General features: G+C 36.5%; 1 protein-coding gene across 2 annotated transcripts in view; it reads right to left on the bottom strand.

Moving 5' to 3' along the window:
* The window catches only part of RAB28 (RAB28, member RAS oncogene family), a 98,180-nt gene extending 79,393 nt beyond the window's left edge, over positions 1 to 18,787 (bottom strand). For both annotated transcript variants that reach the window (XM_021679378.1, XM_021679379.1), the window contains exons 1-3: positions 18,494 to 18,787; positions 13,823 to 13,919; positions 8,436 to 8,524 (exon numbers count right to left, since the gene is read on the bottom strand). In XM_021679378.1, the coding sequence (XP_021535053.1) occupies positions 8,436 to 8,524; positions 13,823 to 13,919; positions 18,494 to 18,568 (261 nt within the window). In that variant the 5' untranslated portion in view covers positions 18,569 to 18,787. The remainder of the gene's footprint in view (positions 1 to 8,435; positions 8,525 to 13,822; positions 13,920 to 18,493) is intronic.
* Between the last annotated feature and the right edge of the window lie 3,343 nt (positions 18,788 to 22,130).

The following is a 22,130-nucleotide window of genomic DNA, read 5'->3' as shown; positions in this document are numbered from 1 at the left end:
TATTACATTTGAAAGAGCTGCAAAACACAAACTTCAACTGAGGAAGAATTTTTTGAGATACCCAAAAAGAAAAGGGAGAAAAAAACAAGGACACTAGAGGAATTGGATGTCTCTGGTACCTAGAGCCTCAGCAAAGATTAAACACAGACCAATTCCGGGCCAATTAACATAAAACCTCACACTAAAGGCCTATTACCTGAGTTCTTATTAATGTATATATGTTTGCTTTCAAAAAAAAAAAAATATTAGAAGGCAAACTAAAAGGCAGTTTGAAGGAAAAAATAAGCCTTAGAACCAGACTGAAATATGACACGGAATTTGGAATGATCAGATCAGGACTTTAAAACACACTATGATAAATATTTTTAAAAAGGTTCCAATGGAAAAGGTAGACAATATACAAGAACTGGTGGATAATGTACACAAAGAGATGGAAACACTAAAGAATAATGAAAAGGAAATGCTAGATATCAAAACCACTATAACAGAAATGAAGAATGCCATTGATGGGCTCATCAGCACACCAGACACAGCCTAGGAAAGAATCTGTAAGCTTGAAGAGAAGGTAATAGAAATTTCCAAAAGTAAAATGCAAAGAGAAAAAAGAGTGAATAAAACAGAACATCAAAAACCTATGTGACAATTCTGAATGGTGCATCATACATGTAAATGGACTACCAGAAGAATAAAAGAGAATGGAACTTAAGAAATATTTGAAGTGAGGCACCTGGGTGGCTCAGTCGTTAAGCGTCTGCCTTCGGCTCAGGTCATGATCCCGGGGTCCCGGGGTCGAGTCCCACATCAGGCTCCCTGCTCAGCGGGAAGCCTGCTTCTCCCTCTCCCACTCCCCCTGCTGTGTTCCCTCTTTCGCTGTGTCCCTCTCTGTCAAATAAATAAATAAAATCTTTTTTTTTTTTTTTTAAAGATTTTATTTATTTGACAGAGAGAGATAGCGAGAGCAGGAACACAAGCAGGGGGAGTGGGAGAGGGAGAAGCAGGCTTCCCGCCGAGCAGGGAGCCCGATGTGGGACTCGATCCCGGGACCCCGGGATCATGACCTGAGCCGAAGGCAGACGCTTAACGACTGAGCCACCCAGGCGCCCCAATAAAATCTTTTAACAAAAATTTTAAAAAAAGAAATATTTGAAGTAACAATGGCCAAGAAATTGCCAAAATCAATCAAAGACACCAAACCACAGATCTAGAAATCTCAGAAGACAACAAGTAGGATAAATACAAAAGAAAAATCTACACGTAAGCACATCATATATTCAAACTGCATAAAACAAAACACTAACGGGGGCACCTAGGTGGCTCAGTCAGTTAAGTATCCGACTCTTGATTTCAGTTCAGGTCGTGATCTCAGGGTCGTGAGATCCGCATGGAGCCTGCTTAAGATTCTTTCTCCCTCTCCCTCTGCCTGCCAGCCTGCCTTCCATTCCAGCTCACGCATGCTCTCTCTTAAAAAAAAAACAAACAACAACAACAACTAAGAGAAAATCTTAAAAGAAGTCTGGGTGAGGGAGGGGTTGGTGAGAGGGAATATGTTATCTAGAGAGGAACAAGCATAAGAATTACAGAGAATTTCTTATCAGAAACCATGTAAGAAAAGAAAGGAGTGAAATATTTAAAATGTTGAAAGAAAGGAAAAGATCAATCTAGAATTCTATATGTAAAATTATTGTTCATAAGTGAGGGAGAAATAGACTTTCTCAGATAAACAAAACCTGAGGGAATTCATAGCTAGCAGACCTGCCCTGGAACAAATGTTAAAAGAGGCTCTTCAGGGATAAAGAAATGATATGGATGAGAAATGTACTTGTACATAAAGAAAGGAAGATGGGGCGCCTGGGTGGCTCAGTTGGTTGGGCGTCTGCCTTCAGCTCAGGTCATGATCCCAGAGTCCTGGGATCGAGCCCCGCATTGGGCCCCCTGCTCAGCCAGGAGTCTGCCTGTCCCTCTCCCTCTGCCCTGCTCCTGCTCTCTCTCTCTCTCAGTCTTTCTCTCCCTTTCTCAAATGAATAAATAAAATCTGAAAGAAAGAAAGAAAGTATCAGAAAAGGAGTAAAGGTTAAATAAAAGCATTTATTTTTCTTATTCTTAGTTGATCTAAAATACAACTGTTTAATAATAGTAAGAACGTATTGAGTGATTATAGCATATGGGCAAGTGAAATGAATGACAGCCACGTCATAAGGGATGGGGGATGAATTAAGAATATGCTTTTATGAAGTATCTGAACTATACATGCAAAGCAATACTATGCTATAAAAGTGCTATGTGAAGGTGGACTTAAACTAGTTAAAAATATATATTGGAAACTCCAGGGCAATTGCTAAAAAAAAAAATGTGTTCATGCATAATGATATAATTGCTCAAATAAAACAATAAAAGTGAGAAAGGTTTAAAAGAAAACAAAAGACCAGCACAAGAAATAGAAAACAAATATGACAGAAGTTAACCAAACTGTATCAATAATCACTTTAAATGTGAATGGTCTAAATATACCAATTAAAACTACACATTGCCTACAAGAAACTCACTTTAAATATAAAGACACAAATTAAAAGTAAAGGGATAGAGAAATACCATGCTAACACTACTGAAAACAAAACTGAAGTATTCATATTCATTTCAGACAAAGCAGACTTTGGAATAAGGAAAGGTATTAGGTATAAAACCTGGCATAATAATAAAGTCAGTTCTCCAAGAAGGCATAACAAAATCCTTCATGTATATACACCTAACAACAGAGTATCAAAATATGTAATGCCAAAACTGATAGAACTGTAAACCCACAGATCCACTAGTATTGTTGGAGACCTGAACACCCCTTTTTCACTGACTGATACATTAAGCAAGAAGACAATCAGTAACTCACATGAAACATTCACCAAGACAGACTACATTCTGGGCCATAAAACATACTTCAACAAATTTATAAGAACAGAAATCATACCAAGCATGTTCTTAGACTACAAAGGAATTAAACTAGAAATCAATAATAGAAAGATAGCTGGGAAAACTCAAAATATTTGGTGATTAAACAACATGCTTTTAAATAACACATAGGTCAAAAAAGAAGTCTCAAGAGAAGTTTTAAAGTATCTTAAATTAATAAAAACACAACCTATCAAAACTTGCGGGATATAGCAAAAACAGTGCTTAGAGGCAAATGTATAGCATTGAATGCATATATTAGAAAAGAAGAAACATCAATGATCTCAGCTTCTACTTGAAGAAACTGAGGAAGAAGAACAATTTAAACTTAATGAAAGCAGAACAAAAAAAATCATAAAAACTGGGGCGCCTGGGTGGCTCAGTCATTAAGTGTCTGCCTTTGGCTCAGGTCATGATCTCAGAGTCCTGGGATCAAGCCCCGCGTCGGGCTCCCTGTTTGGTGGGGAGCCACTTCTCCCTCTGCCCGCTGCTCCCCCTGCTTGTGATCTCTCTCTCCTTCTCTGTCAAATAAATAAATAAAATCTTTAAAAAAAAATCATAAAAACTAGAGCAGAGATCAACAAAATTTAAAAGAAGAAAATAATAGAGAAAATCAACAAAACCAAAAGCTGGTAAACCTCCAGCCAGGTTAACCAAAAAAAAGAGAGAAGGGAAGAGAAAACTCAAATCAATGAAGGGCCATCACTATTAGTCCCACAAACATTATAAGAATAGTAAGGGAGTAATATAAACAACTCTATGGCCAAAAAGTTGATCACACAGATGAAAGGGATCACTTCTCTGAAAGACACAAATGACCAAAACTCCTACAAGCAGCCACTGACCCCCGCCAAGGTCTCTACCCACCAGCTGCAGCACACCAAAGTCAGACCTCTAAGTACTCACCTCTTTAGGAGCCTATAACACAAGCACCCTCAAAGCCCCGAATCTCTCACCACATCCATCAATCCGGACCTCTTCTGACTGCTTCCAGAAAACTATCAGAATCTCCTCAGCCACAAGAAAGTATAACTCCCTCAGAAATGCAATACATCTTGACAACAACTGAAGCAATCTACCAGGAACTGCTAGAAGTAATTTTCTTGGCAATCCTGTGGCCATCGAAACCCATCTCCATGTCTCATGTCCCTGATGTATTTTTATTACTTACCTACCTGCCGTTCATCTTTCTCCTATGTCTCTTCCCCACACTGCTCTGTGCTTGCTCTTCCCGGTTTACCCTCCAACTGCTCCTCTTCATCCCAAATCTTTTTGCTAGAACTTTTGGAATTCAGATTTCAAGTTTAATACATCCTTCTATATCTTCAAATTCTTTAGTAAAGATTCCCTATATTTTCTATACCTTAACTTCATTTTTTCCCCCTGCAATTCCCAGAAGACACTACCACCCCTTCTCTAACTTTTAGTAAATATTACATAAAGTTTCTTCATACAGTATTTTGTTTTCATCTATTTCACTTTTCACCGTACCTAATGAACATGATGAACCATTAACCAGATAGACAGCATTTTCAAGGGCATATTGAAGTCTCAAAGGACAATACCTAAGTACGTTATTCCATAGATTTAGTTCTGAAATTTAACAGGCACAGTACATACACAATTTAACCTTCCACAAAATGAAAGTTTCCCAGTTCCCGTAATGCAGGTATTTTTCTTCCTCCCTGATTTGTACAACAAATAATCTACTTTAGCTTTTAATTATATGTGGAAATGGGTTAAATCATATAGATCGTACCATAGTCTTACAACATATACTTTGCTGCATAAGTACAACCTGTAAGAAGAAACACTAATGCGAGAGGTCTGTATAATCAGTTATAAGCTGGCAAATATCCAAGTAAAAAATGCACAGTAAAAGATAGCAGAGGGTCTCAGAGAGTCCAGTTTTGCAATGCGCTCTCTCCCCAGCCGCTATACAGGCAACCAAATCCTTTTGTTGGTGGTTAACAGGCTGGCTCATCTGTGTGGGGCACTGGCACACAATAGTAGTTATGTTCTGCCTCACAAATGACTACACTTCATTGAGTTTATGCTCAGTAGGGCAGTGTTTGCAAACCACTTAGATTCCAGGACGGAAAGAGCTACAAAAATGAAACACCCAGTCCTTCTCTGAGGTTTGTTATTAGCCTCTGTTAGCCACAGGTTACAGGGCACTAAACACTATGTACTGTGTGTTTGCTTGTAACCACTATGAAAAATAGCCTATAACATCTTTCTGAAGACTCCTAGAAAATTTTAAGTTAATTTAAAATCTGGGAATTTAACTGGGAAATACTTCAATTCTTGGAACTGGTTCTTGTCAAAATACCTCACTGATTCTTTCTTGGGTGTCAATCCAATTTTGTTTCAACCAACGCTATTCAATAGACGATTGCTAAAGTTAACGCTACTGAGGGGAAAATGTGAACAGGGTAAAATAATCAGTGCTATTTGAATCTAAGTTCATTCCCAGCCTACCAATAAGCTTCTTAATGTTAAGAAATGCTTAAGAAAAATAGACTCACTAACTTAATTGCCCAGATATGTATAAGATAATTCTTTCTATACACAATACCTAAGTTAGAGAACCTAAGCCAAAATCCTAAATAACACATTAAACTGATGTCCTCAAAACAGCCTATCCAAACGTCATTTCTGAACAATATCTATCCTGTAACATGTATACCAAAATGCAAAGTATTCATGAGATGAGCAATATAAGCATCTATAAGAACTTTAGAAATAGTATAGATCCACTTTGAAGGATAATTATATGACTATATAATATGAAGTTATTAAGTCTATTAAAATGCTATTGGTATGTTTTTGAAAGCAATGTTTTTGAAAAGTAACATTTCCCCCAGTTTATGGTAGAGAATTGTAGTCAGAGCTTCTCTGGCCTAGATAGAAAAATTTACATATATTTTACAAAAGAAACTATTGGTAAACGTACTTTATGTATTTTGCATAAGCTAATTTAGAATCTCTGGAAAGCAGAGAAAATTTATTATATTTTCATTAATTTATGATAATTCATTTTTATCATCTCAGAATTTGTAGTTTCCTGGCACAATTTCATGAAAATGTTCATGAAATTCTCAGAAATACTGTACTTACATCGTTGTTCAATAAAACAAGGTATAGTCTTATAACATTCACAGAAATTGTAAAGTATAAACAATATAAGGCACCATCAAAAGAAAAAAATGTCATATGTACCTTCAAAACAGAAATCTTATTTGACAAGTTCATAAGAAGGAATATAACATGCTCTTTCTCACAACATATGAGGGACATCAGAAGAGAACACAGACATTTTACTAAACTCAGGTTCTCTCAAAAAAGATGAAAATTTTTTTAATTTCTACAAATTTGACTAATAATGTCTGCTGATTTTAAGCAGTTACATAATGGCATAAAACGCTGCAAAAAAAATGATTTAAAAGAACAGCCACATAACATTGTGAATGCACTAAATGCCACTGATTATATACTTTTACAATGGTTAATTTTATATCATGTCAATTTCACACCAACACTAATTTTATACATAATTTAATATTAATAAATTTATATAAATCAAATAACAAATTTTTAAATGATGAAAGGTAAAATTAAGGGAATCCAAATCATGAGCATTATATACGCTCAATTTTTAGTGAAGAAAAATTTGTCAATTGAATTTTTTTTTTTTTTAAGATTTTATTTATTTATTTGAGAGAGAGTGAGAGAGAGAAAGAGCACAAGAGGGGGGAGCGGGAGAGGGAGAAGCAGACTCCCTGCTGAGCAGGGAGCCCGATGCGGGACTCGATCCCGGGACTCCAGGATCATGACCTGAGCTGAAGGCAATCGCTTAACCAACTGAGCCACCCAGGCGCCCCGTCAATTGAATTTTATATTATGTTTTGCCCTAAGATTCATAAAATCTTCCCATTCTCCACTAACTCTAGATAAATCTATAAACAATAAAATTTATTTGATGTTCAGAGTCAAATGTTATAAGAAGCTTGACTAATATAATGTTTATTTTTTTAAAAAATCCAATATGTACCCTTGAAGGTAGACTTTAACGGACAAAGAGGAAAGAGATTATTATTTTCAAAACCCATTTTACCAAATAGGAGAGCAAAACAAAGAACTGTGGCTTCCCACAAATCTCTGTCCAGCAATTTTTCTTTATCTTAATATCTACTTTGAATGTAATCAGTTTAAAACAGAAAAAAAAAAAAACACAAAAAAAAGCCAGACACAAAAATCTGAGACGTATCTTTTAAGAGAAAAATGAACATGTATATAATACCAAATCATATGGTCACAAGTGAAGATGCTAAATGAGTAGAAAGATTTTCCAGGAGACAAAGAACAATGTAGAAAAGGCATAGAAGTATTTCTAAAAGCCAGATCTATGTATCAATAATGCAAAAAACAAAACCCTAGGGCCTTCACACTTGATTCAGAACCATAGGAGCTTCATTTATCCTTCTCTGAATGTTTTAGAAAATAATTCAGAATCTATTTTCCATCCAAAATTAAGGCAATGGTATATGTCCAGCATCACACTTCATAAAAAACAGTGCTTCACATTCTTTGTCTCCTAGACTCACTTCTTAGAAGCAACATGGTTCTACAGAACCAAGGTAAGACTCTTCCATTTAAAACATTAAACTCCAATAAAGACCTAAAGAAGGATTATGACTATTATCCCCTCTTTCGCTTCATGATGGTGTGAAAGACACACACTAGAGTGGAAGAAAAAGCAAAAATAAACAGCATGTCAATAATTAACTTTTTGAAGTATATCACTATCATGCAGATTTTCCATTTGCATAATAATTTAACAACTTATAAATTATGTCTATATAAGCTCATGTTGCCAAAGAATTTTGTCATATTATTATTCAAGCAGTTTTTCTCCATCTACATATTCTTCTGAAAAGACATCATTATGTTAAAATATTATATGTGCTTCATACATAGAATTGTTCATAGTTTGCTGATACAATATATTGATATGTATTAAATCTGAAGAATTATAAATATTTAATAAACTAATTCATAGCACAAAAATATATAAATATGCTTTCTGTCCTTACAACTTAAAATGAAATTAAATTTTCCCCTTCTATATTTTTTATTCAGTTGACATATTCTGAAAGCAGTCACTATAACCAAATCAGCTAATAAATATAAAATACCACCTATCACTGCATTTATTCAACTGCTGACAATAATACCTAGCAATATAAGGAAGCATAGGAAAGCTATTAGCCACACCAGTTCCCTGACCCAAATCATTCCAAACATAATTTGGGGAGGATGAAACCAAAGGATCAGCACAAAGATAAAATCAGTCTCTCTACATATCAGATAAAAATCAAGTTATAAAGAGAGAGAGAGAGAGTGTGTGTGTGTGTGTGTGTGTGTACCCAGTTGTATGTGCTTGTGAGAGGAGTATTTTCAGTACTGGAATAATCATAGAATTTATGTCATACCTGTGCTCCATAGATATATTTATCCAACATCTTGCCTCCTATTGTCTGTCCTCCTATATCCCAAACTTGAAGAGTAACATTCAGGTTCCCTTGAATATAAAAACAAGAATGCAGAAAAGGTAAGTAACAAAATAACAACTGGAAACAGTTTCAGAGAACACTAAATCACAATGATAAACTGTGGACCTAATCTGCCTTTTATTCTGCATGCTCATATGGTCAGATTATTTGGAACTGTGAAATAATGTTGTCAAAAGAAATCATAATGGGGAATTTAGATTTATACTTTTACCCCATTTCTATAGAACCATATTTATAATCACCTTCAAAACAAAAAAAAAGCTTTAATTCATTCATACACTGCTTAAAACTTAAAAAAAAATAGTTTTCTTAAACAGAGAATAGGACGATAGAACACTTGTACGGGGGGTAAAAAATATATACTTTAAAAATAAAAACAGAACTTTATATACTAACCTACCCTATAGCACATAATGAATTTTACTGTAAACTCTAAACTCTATAGGTTCTAATACTCACAGATTAATAACAGACTACAAAAATGGACCCAGAGTTTCAACTCAAATTAATGGGACTTTTAATATTTAAATGTCACCTATTATATACAATAGGAAACATAATTTTTAAAACTACATGTTTTCAAATTTAACCTATAAAATATAAACACATATGACAGCCCTCTTGAGAACAGATGTAGGATACAGATCCAGTATATCACTAAATATTATGATGCATTTACTGTTAAAAGCATTTCCATTGAAACAAATCATAATATGTGCTTCAAAGCCTTCATAAAATGGTGGAACAAATCTTCCCCATAACAAGCATTATAAAAGCATTTAAAAATACTAAAAAGCAATCTTTAAAATTCTTTTGTCTCTTTTGCAAACTATTTGGCTGATACAAAAATTTATGAGATAAGCTATTCTCTCTTATGAATGCATAACCCCAGAAGTTAAAGACCACATCCAACGTACTTTTTAGTTTAACATTTCAAAGTATTTCTCCTAATAATGCAATTTTCTCCAAAAGTAGACAAAGTCTCAATTAGTATCTTCAAAATGAGCTCCCACACTAAAAAATGGACCTGTCTGAATGATTTGCAAATCAGAAAAACTCAAAATAAAAACTTAAGACACTAAAAAAAGTTCTCGCTTCAAAAACAATAAAAAAGATTATGAAGACATGAATTTTTATGCCAATGCCAAAACACTAAAATCAGAGAATGCTACTCACACCATTCAACTGAAAAGCAAGTATAACACTGAATTAACCAGCTAAATTTTACCCTTAACTCTAAGTTTTGTTGGATTTGTATGACAATCTTTCCATTATTTTGAGGTAGGTCTGTTGCATCTGCCAACGTGCAAAGGATTTACATGAGGAACTTCCATTAGCATTAATGAGAGCTCCTGAAGTTTATCACCCGTCATCATTCCCACATACACACACTTTCAACGCTCACAGAGTAATGACGAAAATGTTCTTAGAGCTCTGTGAAGACGAAAACCAAAATGTCACAGACTAAGTAAGACTTATTCAACAACTGGGATAAACCCACTTACTTAAAAATCTAAATTTTTCAAGTTTCAAAACTCAACTCATTCTCCTATGATGGTGTCTCAAACTAAGCAGGTGAGAAAAGACTAGTAGTCGTTAGCAGTATGTTAAATCGCTTCAGAAGCCCCTAGATAAACAGGCAGTACTCTCTTCATTTTACTTGCATACTCTTTACAGTCATTTGTTTACTTCAAAAAAACCAGTGCTTAATAATATTAACTTTCTTACAGTAAGATTGTAGGCAACACTTAATATAAGGCATTTAATCCCATTTTCTTCAAGGCCAATAAATCCTATCACTTAGCTTTGCATCAAGAAATATAAAGCTTTTCTTCCTTTAAATTCTGATAGTCAGATCCAATCTGAATTAGTTATTGTGAACACCTTAGCTACCACTTTATCAACATGATAGTCATGTTTCCAAATCGTCACTACATCATTTCAAGACTAAATCGTTTATTTAGTTGCCTCCCATCTGAGAAGTTTGTATTTATATTCCTGTGTTGCAGGTATTTTTTAAATTCATACCTTTCTAAATAAACACTGTTTGTTGTTGTTGGCTTGTTTTTTTAATATTCCCGTGCCTCAGAAATAGTAAGTTATGCATTACTGATAACCGACAATGCTAGCCAAAAAAAAAAAACCCACTTTTGCTATCATTATAGCTTCCACAAATGATACTAGCTTCATAGTTATTCCGTATGTCTAGAAACATGTTTTTAACTTCCACATTTGAATTTTAGGCTTATTAACACATAAAAATAAAAATAAACAGGGGTTCTCTCTTTGAGAAACAAAATCACATAAAGATGGCATTCCGATCAATATTCACTTTAGTTTCCCTAAACATAAATATATCAAGTCTCCATGTATATTTTCAAAATGACATACCTAATAACCTACAAAAATAGAATTCAAATAATCAATACTGTAAAATTTTTTAAAAATCAAGAATCCATCTAATATAAATTTCCCACTAATAAAGAACATTAAGGAAATTGTCAGCAATCTAATCTCAAATGCAAAATGCTACAAAATTCCTGCTCCCCGGTAAGAAATGACATGTAACCAGGGGAAAAAAAAATAAAATAAATGAGGTGACAAAATACAGGTAAGTTGCTTTTGGTATGAATCAAAGCCACCAAGAGGATTCAACAGTGACCTTGTAAAAGTACACTTGGTGCCTTGGTTAACCTTACTTAAAGTGCTGCACAGTCAAGATGGAACTAAAAACACAAGTCTGCCCACTTCTTGTACTAAAGACTTAGAAATCCTTTTCACAGTAGAACGCTGTTTACTGGACTGTACCCACAAGCTTCCTGAAAGTATTTTGACTAAGGCTCTTAAGAAGCTCTATCAGCAGAATCTCTGACTAACAGATACACTATTTTAAGCAGTAAACGCTGCACAGTGGTTGCATCCAGACTATACAGCATACCGGAACATGAAATATACTAAAATGGATGAATATTTACAAAGTAATGACCTTGAAAACTTGCAGGAAGAGAATGTCAATAGATGGACAGGAGGTATTCACCTCTAACAATCTGAATGGACAGAAGATTTACTAGACAGAATACTTAACAAACATTAGATTCGCCTAGTATGCTCTTTACAATAAATTCAATAATGCTGCCTGTAATGTTTTAGCAAATGATACATATATTAATCATCCTACATTTGACACTTGCAATGAATTAAAATTAAGGTTAAAATATATAAAGGATATACTGTGAACCTTGTAATTTATTTATCTCCTTTCTTAATATACTTATTAATTATATAAAATGAAGTTACATTAAAACAATATTTTCCTAGTGAAATTTCTAACATAATTTTGAGTCCATGAAGTAACATAAAACCAACTGCCTTAAAAAAAAAAAAAAAAGAGAGGGCACGTTCTGCATGGAGCACTGGGTGTTATGCACAATGAATCATGGAACACTACATCAAAAGCTAATGATGTAATGTATGGTGATTAACATAACAATAAAAAAGTTTTTAAAAAAGAATTTTTTTCTGGAATTCTACCCATCAAAATAAAAACTTAGTCAGGAATTCATTAAAATATACATTCACTGAGAGTATAAATTTCCTAACGTCATTTTTAATATAAGTACTTTCTAACTCTAAAATATTATACTATAAATTTTGATTTCAAAAATACCAAATACTTTTTACAAAGTAATCAAAACTTTAAAATGGGTAGTATTGTGCAACAGATCAGAAATCATCATATGTATATATCACCTATATAAAATGTCCAAAACCAGTCCTAAAATATTTTTAATGATTGAGTGGTGCTTATTCCTATATTTAAGCCTTTGAACTAAAAAAAAAAGTCAGAATAACTAAATAATATTAATGGGACAGAAAGCTGATGCTCTTGCTAATTAGCATCAAAAACAATAGTCAATAACTAAATACATATATTAAGGTTCTCTATGTACAACTGCCGTCTCTGAAAAAACTGTTACAAAAAATAAGCTTTCAACATGTATATTATATGATTTGTGTATGTATTCTTCTAGTGAATGCTATAAATACTCTGAATGTAGCATTAACCCATACAAATGAGAATAATAAAAGTAAAATGAGATTTTTCAGTTTTGAATACATTAAAAGGAAATACAAATGAAACAAAATATGCGTATGTTTCTCATTAAGCCTCTTGCTGAACAATAACTTAGTAATAGAAAGTTGGAATTCTTTTCTCATACTATATCTTTCAATTTATTTTTCATTGGTTGCTGAATACAGACAATCACAAAATATAATAGAGCATATTACTAGTGAGATATGCAGAATACCTTCAATTACTAAGAGTTTTCATTAGCTGCTCTAAAACTTTCATGGAGAGCTGTCTGATAGATGGGGTGTTTGAGAGGTTAACATATTTCAATAATATTGGAATTTATTAAACCCCTTCCCACTATATCACTCACACTCCAGTATATGAATCTGATACTACACTTGCAACCGTTTTTATTCAAATGTGTTTCCTCAGAGAGGAGAGGGATGGACTGGTTTAGAAAGTCAATCAAGATAAACTGCTTTTAATAAAATACTTTAAACATATAATTTAACCATCACAAATGAATGGACAGAGCATTTTAAAGCCCCAATTGTTCAGAAACTAACTTAAAACAGAAACCACTCTCTTTTTGTTATTATATCCCTGTATTTCCCACAAAATGTGCTGCAACTGGCATCTAAATAGTTTCTTTGCATGGTGAACTGAAACATCTTGAATGCTCAAACTGTATTTTTATGAGTGCCTAGGGACCCTAAATTTTAGTGGTCTATTAAATGCCAGCAATTTCATGCTGCCTTGCATAAAACAGCATTCACATATTAGAGCACAGAGGTTCCATAGCTACATTATACTTCTGTTCCAACTTTCTCTCGAACAAAAAACTGAAGCAGAGGCTAATCAAAATAATATTTTAAAAAAATAATCCTTTCCAGTCTTTTCACATTTAGTTTATACAATATCTGTTTGTAATTGTATAGCATTTGATTTTTTTTAACTTTTTAGAATTTTATAAGCAACTATTGTTTATCCTTGAAAAATGTGTGGAGTGGTCAAAAACAGCGGGAGAGTGGGGGAATATATAAACTTTTCTCTCACACCCATGGACAATATGTCTTCATGGGAGATCCTGATGAAAGTTGACCTCCCTATGATAGATCTGCTAATTATATATATTTTCATGCAGAAACAACCCCCAAATTTATTTTACATATTTCTGCTATTATTGTAAGATATGTACAATTTTCTATGTTAAGATTTTTTAGTCTCTTACCTGGCAATGTTATCCTTCTCAAAAAGAAATCCAGTCCTATAGTTTGTTTGTACTGTTTCCCAAAAGTTTCTTGAGCAAAACATGTAGCTAAGGAGGTCTAAAAAAATTGATGCATAGAATATCAAAATTAATGTCTTTGTTTTAGAAATGTAAACATAAAATCATTACTAACCTTATTAAGTAATCTTAGTATTTATACTACCATTAATCCAACAAACAATTTTAAGCAATGCTAATCACTTACAGAGGGAGGAGGGACTTAACACTCCACCAGGTAAATTTCACTTGACAACAGCTATCAGTGGGGACAACAGACTAATCTGTTAGATCTCTTTAAATCCCCTGAATAGTCAAGCTCCTTCTCCTTGCTGGAACTTAGAATTTGAGATTTATCAACAAGAAAACTAAAACAACATGACTAAAGATCTGACTCCTATATATCCATATATATCAGTTCAACACAAATTTCAGAGAATTCTAAGCTTCACTTCTGAGGTTAAATACTCTGAATATTTATGCTCTTAGCCAATAATAAGAGGTACTAATTAAAAAGGGGAAAGCCCATTCATATAATTTTTCCTTTTTCCCTACAAAAAAGTACCTTTAGATGTCTAATTTTTCTCTATATTAAAGATGTTAAACGAAAATTATCCTACAGAATGACTGTGATAATATTTATCTTTAAAATTAAAAAGTCAGTATTTTTAAGACTAATATTAAGCAGGCAAAAATAAGTATTTTCCATCCAACAACCATAAAGATTAAAAGTCACAAGAATATTATAACCAGAACAGATATACATATTTCTACATTTTTTTTAAATAACAAATTAAAGTTGTATTCAAAACTCTGGAGTACCATTTCCTATCAAAGCAGAATAAAAATCATTCTGGAAACAACTGAAATAACTCAATAACTTAAAAGCTTCTTAAACATTTTAAATGCACTATTTGTAAACTTCACGAAAAAGAAAGGCAGATTCACGAAGCTTTTATGCTCTTTAAGAAAGCTACCAAAGTTAAGTGAAAATTGCCTTTTTTTATTTTAAAAGTTAAAATTAGATATCAACTCCCAAAATAATGAAAACTTAAATTTCCAAGATAGCTTAGTATAATTAATTATTATATAAATGCAGCAATGCAAAAGAAAACTTGGCCAAATTTCAATTTCTTCAAACAAAAAGAACTAAAATTCCTTTTGACACAAGAACCATACTTTTCACACAAATGACAATCAGCACACCCTAACCAATTCTTTTATTATTTAAATACTCAGCATTTGTAATAAATTTCTAAGATACGTGGTCAAATATTTATTAAGCACCCTAAGAAAGATGTTCTGCTAGGCACTGAGAAATAAACTCACTACACTCAAATGAAAATTTGTTTGGCTTCCTGAAGCATATAACAATAATATAAAAACTGAGAGATTGGATTAAAAAAGGTAAGCATTCCTTTTTAAAACTTTGTTTTTTCATTTAGCTTTATTTATGCCATTGTGCTTGTTTAACTTAGAGTACAAAATCTGTTAAGAGGTTCAGAGTTCCAGAGAAAAATAATTGCCACTATTTAACTATTATAGATATTTCAAAATGTTTAATATAGGGATGGTAGATATACTTTTATAAGACAAAGAGAAACTCAAGGCACATGTAACATTAGCATTGTGCCATTTAAGGTAATTTTTCACTTTCATGTAAGGTTCTCAAAGTTCAGTGTTTTTATATTAATGAATATTTTTAGAAATTCAAAGGTTCTTTTCTTAGAAACAGGACTTCGAGATTCTGAAAGCCCTACCCTCACACTTTTGAGGCAAACATAAAGCTAGGATTTTTGATGGGAATAAAGTATAATCTGTCAAAAGTATAGGCCCATGGGAACACAGAATATTAAAATGTGTTCTTATACCATCTCTGGACATACTATAAAATTAAACAGAGAATCAACTCAATCAGTGGTAGGCACTTCCTTTTCAATTCTCTAGACTTTCTGCCCTCTTTCACACTTAATAATTTCTCACAAGTCATTATATAAATTCCCTTCTTAAACAATTATGAAGGGAACAATCATCTATCATATGTGAAACATCTTTATCTGATCCTTTATATTGTTTTGTTTGGTGAGCTTCTGCTAACAATTTTTACCATACTACATTTACTAATACAAAAAAAAAAAAAAGAATATTTTGCCTCAAAAAAATCTTAAGAAATATGTAATAAAATCAAAAGTATGAATCAAAACAGAAAGAAATAGAAACAGATGATACTAGGAGGAGGAGCTAAATTTCTCTTGGAGAAACTATTTGTGATTATCTCAATACTCGATTGCTTCCGTCAATGTGTATTTAAATGCCATGAGTTAAAACTGACAAGAAAAATTAATGCTAGAAAAAACAGCCAGGAGTTCAACTAGTACACAAATAAGAATGAAAGAGAGGCTGAATTCATAAAAGGATAGTAAAGGAAATAGAATGGGAATGTTGGCAGCTGCCAATAACTTGAGAGCTGAATAGGGTATGGAGAAGAAAAAAGCTTGATACACAAATAATGAAAAAAGGTTAGGTTTCTGATGTTCGTATCTGAAAATCTCTGGCAGAAAATGCCTTTACAGTTTTAAAAGAGATTAGTCAAGATGATAAAGACTAAATCAGAACACCATAAAGAGTTATCACTCACCCTTTTAAGCAGAATGATAGTCCTAACTCAACAATATGGAAGGGAAAAAAAATCATGCCCTGTCCTACACTAGACAGAATTTTAGACAGAAATGAAAAACTGCAATTATTCACACTAAATTAGCAACAAGAAGAAAACATAAGAAGGGCTAAATAAAAAACCCAGAAACAAAATTATGAACAAACTTCATCTGAGTAACACATGTATGAAACTAACTGATAAATACTGGTAGAAATGAACAAAAGTTTAAAGAATTATGATAGAACGTAGATGGTAATGGGCAATTTTTGTCTCTTTTAACAAGTGTATTAGTGCTATAGATTGTCATTGTAATTTTAAACAGGAAGTGAATTCAGTTATGAGTTGACCATAAAAGGATTTAGGAAATGAAAAATTAGAAGGTATCCAAAAGAAAATTGAATAATAAGAAAACTATGCAAATATACCTTTAAATTTTTATTGAATAAGAGTGTTAGAAACAATGCTGATTTATTTAAAACAATTCAAACACTCAAAAAGTTGCTTCCCCAAAACCTTTTAATCATCTTAGGTTGTTTTTTCTCAGCAATAAAAATCAGTAACAAAATATCATCCTGGAAGGCAAGAAATTAACAGAATGCTCCAAATTTTGCATATGAATGACACCTCTCCCAGGTGCCCTAGGAACTCAAATCTCAGAACCAAAGACTGCAGCAGCTTTGCAGGGCCAACTGCCAGGGAAGATGCAAAGAGCAGTCGTCACCAGAGAAACCAGGGTCCAAGCTACACCAGTAAAACGGATCGTGAAGCCGGAAACTGGTAACAATAACAACCTGCGTTTCTGAAGACTCTGGCTAGGAAATGGGAGGGAAGAAGAAAGGACACAGACTTTAGCAATATTCCCAGAAACAATGTTGGCGCCTTGGACAGAAGCGACAAGTGTGAAGACACCCCGGGCAGAGGCTCCTCACTTTATTTGGGGGGTGGTCACTGACCCTTTTGAGATCCCATGGACCCTCCCCAAAGAGCAAGCACCGAGATGATTATGTCCTTTTCAGGAGCTCCACAGCCCAGAGTTAAAAACCCCAGCCTAAGAGGTAAGGAGACTGGCTGTCGGATATTCTCACGCACTCGGTCTCATTTATTCAATCGACCGTCACCAAAGACGAGACTCTGAGCAAGGATCCCCTCTGTCACGATAGCAGCTCTACTCTCAGCATCAGCCCAAATTAGGAGCTCGATAGATACCTGCTGAATGAATGCTTGTGCTGACAGGTGCTGTGCTTCGAGCAGTGATGAACAGGTATGATGCTATAAAACAGCAACTAGCGTTTATTGAGTGCACACCATGTTCCGAAAGCTTTATGTGGATTTTCACATTGAATGTGTATTTGCACATTTCACCCTTTGAGGCGACCCCTACCAATACGTACCCTACCGATGAAGCACAAATAGGTTAGCAATTTTGCCCTCCAATGTCCCGACCAGTAAGTGATGGAGCCCCAGTGCTCACCCAGGGCATTTGATCGCAGGGCCAAGTTCTTGGGAGTGCAGTGTCGGTATGAGAACCCGTAAAGCGGCCGGGGGTGTGGGGATGGGGGGGGCTCGCGGGGGCAAAGGCAAAGTGTGACCTGGACTAAAGTAAAAAGAGGTAAGACGCCTTGGCGGATCTTTGCCAGTCCTCAGAGGCGAGAAGCTGGAAAGCTTCCCAGGAGGGCGATGCTGGCTCGACTCTTGAAGAAGTGGGAGTTCGCGATCCAGGCAGGGAGTTGGGAAGTGACTCTTTTTTTTTTTTTTTTTTTTTTTTTTTTTTTTTTTTTTAATTTAAGAAGAGCTGGACAGCTCTCGCCAGCCTACACCCAGCGCCTACTCCGTGTCTGGCCCCAGGCCACGATCAGGCGGGCCCCGGCCCTTGGGGGAATGAGGCGACGCCGAGCGGCGGGGAGGAGGCGGGGGTTTGCCGGGGCCGCGCCGGGGTTCCTGCAGGCCGGGGACGGCGGGCCCGCTGGAGGACTGACCTTCCCGGAGGTGCCGTCCCCCAGCACGACGATTTTCAGTTGCCGGTCCTGGCTCTCCTCCTCAGAGTCCGACATGGTGTCCCGGGAACCAGGCCCGCTCCCCCACCCCCACCCCGAAGTAGAGGGAGGAAGGATAGGAGGGGGTCTCCGGGGGCGGGGGAGAGGAGGAAGGGCGGCAGTGGGGGCAGGACCCCCCGCCCCGGTGTCTCAGCGGCGGCTGGACGTATCTGGGGTGAATCACTCGCCGGGCGCCATCTTGCCCACCTCCCCTCCCCTGCGCGCCGCCCCGCCCCCCGCGGGCTACGTCGGTCGCGCCCCCCCTCCTCTGCGCCAACCCGCGCGGACGCGAGCCTCCCTAACAAGCCGGCCCATTTGCGGGCCTGCGATGGGGGAGGCGTTCGAACTGCGCAGGCGAGTCGGGCGCTGCTCTCGAAGGGGCAGCTGTGAAGAAGAAAAACAAAATATATCATTCAAACCCGGTAGGAAAATGGGAACCAGTAGCATTCAGGCGTTCTATCATACTCCCGTGTTTCCATCACCCCCTGTGAAGGGCCCTGAAGTGAATGGTTTAGCTGCAGGGGGGGCGTTGACGCCTGGGCTGCGCGCCACGGTTGCCATGGAAGCTGGGAGTTGGAGGAGCGGCGGTGGGGCGGGGCCTGTCTCCGGGCTCCCGGCGAGCCGGTTGCCAGGCGCAGCGCACAGGGGAGGGGCCCCTGGAGCGGGCGGAGGCGCCGGAGGTGGAGCCTCGGGAGGAGCGTGGGCGCCGCCGAGGTTGCTGAGGACCGTTCTGCCTGCGGGGAAGCGCCGTAGTGGCCTTCAGTTTAACGGAGTTCTGGCGCTGCCTCTTTGTTTTGACCTCTCAAACCATGGGTTCTCTCGACAGAACGACAGAATCCGATGGTTCATTCATCAAGCAAGTAACCTAGAGCAGCAGTTCTCAAAGTGGGGCCCCAACAGAGTCCAAATTATCTTCATAATAATACAAACATCTTTTTTTTTTTGCTTTTTTTTTTTTTTTTTGCCTTTTTTGCCATTCTCTCACGAGTATAAGTTTTCCAGGGGATGCATGATGTATATGATGGCATTACTCTGGCAGTTAAGGAATCATGTGCTTGTTACAAGGTTCCAAACATTCCTTAGTATTAATTTCAAAGCAGTAATGATAGCTATAACTTACATAAACAAAAACTCTTTGTTTGGGGTCTACAGTGATTTCTTAAGAGTGTAAAGAGGCCCTGAGCCCAAAAAGTGTAAGAATTGCTGTACTGTCTTAGTCCAGTAGAGCGGGTAAAAGATGTCACAGAAAATGTCAATAGAGATAAGTTCTACAATAATAGTGCCAACCTACTATGCTTGTCTCATTGTTAATTACTTCACAGGGATGATCACTGTTCATTCCTCATGAGAACCCTAGAGAGTAGATAGAATTATCTCATTTTACAGATGAGTAAGCTTAAGGCACAAAAAGCTTAGCTCAGAGGCAGTGGTCCTGGAAAGAATGTAGGAAGTAGAATGGGAAAGCAGTACAGTTTTAAGAAATGCCCAGCCCGAGAGGGAGCACTGGCATTCTAATCACAGACCTGTGCTTACTAGATGTGTGACCTCGAACCACAGTTACCTATAAAATAGAGGTACTACCTCCTTCGTAAGGTTGAAAATTAAATGAAGTAATCAATGTAAAGTAACAGCACAATGCCTGGCATATACTAGTAACCCTCAGTAGGTGTAATTATCCTCTTCATCATCATCAGTAGATATGGTCCATGTTGGAGCATCACTGCTTCCTAGCCATGTTACCTTAGACAGGTTCCTTATGTAGATTACATTTAATGATACATTAGTAGTTCATTCTCCTCCCTACATATCATTACACATTAATGATATGCCCCATGCATATGAGCATGTAAATATTATGTATGCCAGCAGGACCCCTATGTATTATCGTGCATTAATGATATAACCCCTGCACATAAGCAAGTATATACAATTATTAATCTTGCATAAGACATTAAGTTAACCTAATCTCCAGTAATACTTAAATTGGAATGCACTTCACTTATCCAAAAAAGACCTTGATCATCAAGCTTCGAGAAAACAGCAATCCTTACACAAAAGTGTACCTCTTCTTGCTCCGAGCCCGTAACATGTGAGGGTTCCTATATTAAAACTATACCTGGCACCGAGTTCTTACTTCAGGGCCATGTAACTCCTTACTCCTATCCTACAAATCCTCTCAAACGGGACATCTAGATGCACTAATGACTGATCAGCCCATGATCACACATAACTGTGGTGTCATACATTTAGTATCTTTTCATTTTCGGGGGGGAAAGCGGTATCACTCAGCCATGACCGTAAAGGTCTAGCTTCTTCATCTGTAAGTAGGGTTAGTCCACAATAGTACCTACCCAGTTAGTATTACTTCTCAGTACTTTCCCTACTCCCAACTACCACCACTAACAACTCCCTACATTACCAGCTCTTTTAATGAGGATCAGTAGGAAAAAGTACCTGGAAGGGTTTTGCAAAGTTCTTTGTAAATGTTAGCTTGAGGAATCTGTTTCTAACGAAGACAGATTTAACCTCTTCTTGTCCATGAAGGGAGTTAATGTTGCAGAAATTTGCTTTTCCATTTGTCCTTAATGGAAATGGTTATGTAACCCAGTTCTGACCAATCAGACAGAAGAAGAGGTCCTTTGGGAGACATCTGGAAAAGATTCTCCTCCCTGATTAAAAAGAAGAGGAGCACCTGGGTGGCTCAGTCAGTTAGGCATCAGACTCTTGATTTCAGCTCAGATCATGATCTTGGGGTCATGAGATCAAGCCCCAGGTCGTTGGGCTCCAAGCTGCGCACGAAGCCTGCTTAAGATTCTCTTTCCCTCTCCATCCACCCTCCCCCCCCACACACACACACATGCTCCCTCTCCCTCTCTCTTTAAAAAAGAAAAAGGAGAGATGGAGAAAGAAATATCCCTCCCTCCTTTCCCCTGCTGTCATTATTTGGGTGAGGACATAATATTTGGAATTGTCACAGCCTTCCAGGCTTCTTGTTATGGGGCACTTTGGCTACATATTCCATTACTTGCAGATAGAAACATCCCAACTGGCACAACTGCTTTGGCCCAAAACTAGATTTAGCTGAGGTCGTAAGACTGATTTTCATGTGTGGTTTCATATGAAGGGAAATTTAAAAGAAAACTTTGCATTTTCCTATCATTAATTTCCTAGACAACTGCTCTGATGGAGAGACATCATTTATTTGGATATGGATTCATCCTGGGCAGTGCTGCTACATGAAACAGGCCAATTGCGTTATTTTAGGTGACCATATTTTACACATCTATGGCAATATTCCAGGTTGAAAATTAGATTTGAAGACTTGGAGCCACACTTGTAAATTAAAAAGAAAAAAAAAAGGGTGCCTGGGTGGCTCAGTCAGTTAAGCCCAAGTCTGACTTCAGTTCAGGTCATGATCTCAGGGTCCTGGGATGGAGCCTCATGTCAGGCTCCCTGCTCAGTGGGAAGTCTGCTTCTCTCTCTCCCTCTGCCCAACCCAGCTCCATGACTCGTGTGCTCTCTCTCTCTCTCTCACAAATAAATAAATAAAATCTTCAAAAAAATACATTCCTCTTGTGTA

The sequence above is a fragment of the Neomonachus schauinslandi genome, chromosome 2 (assembly GCF_002201575.2).
Source record: "Neomonachus schauinslandi chromosome 2, ASM220157v2, whole genome shotgun sequence".
Taxonomy (NCBI): Eukaryota; Metazoa; Chordata; class Mammalia; order Carnivora; family Phocidae; genus Neomonachus; species Neomonachus schauinslandi.
Note: the sequence above shows the minus strand (reverse complement) of the source record. Positions and strands in the feature narration are given on the sequence as shown.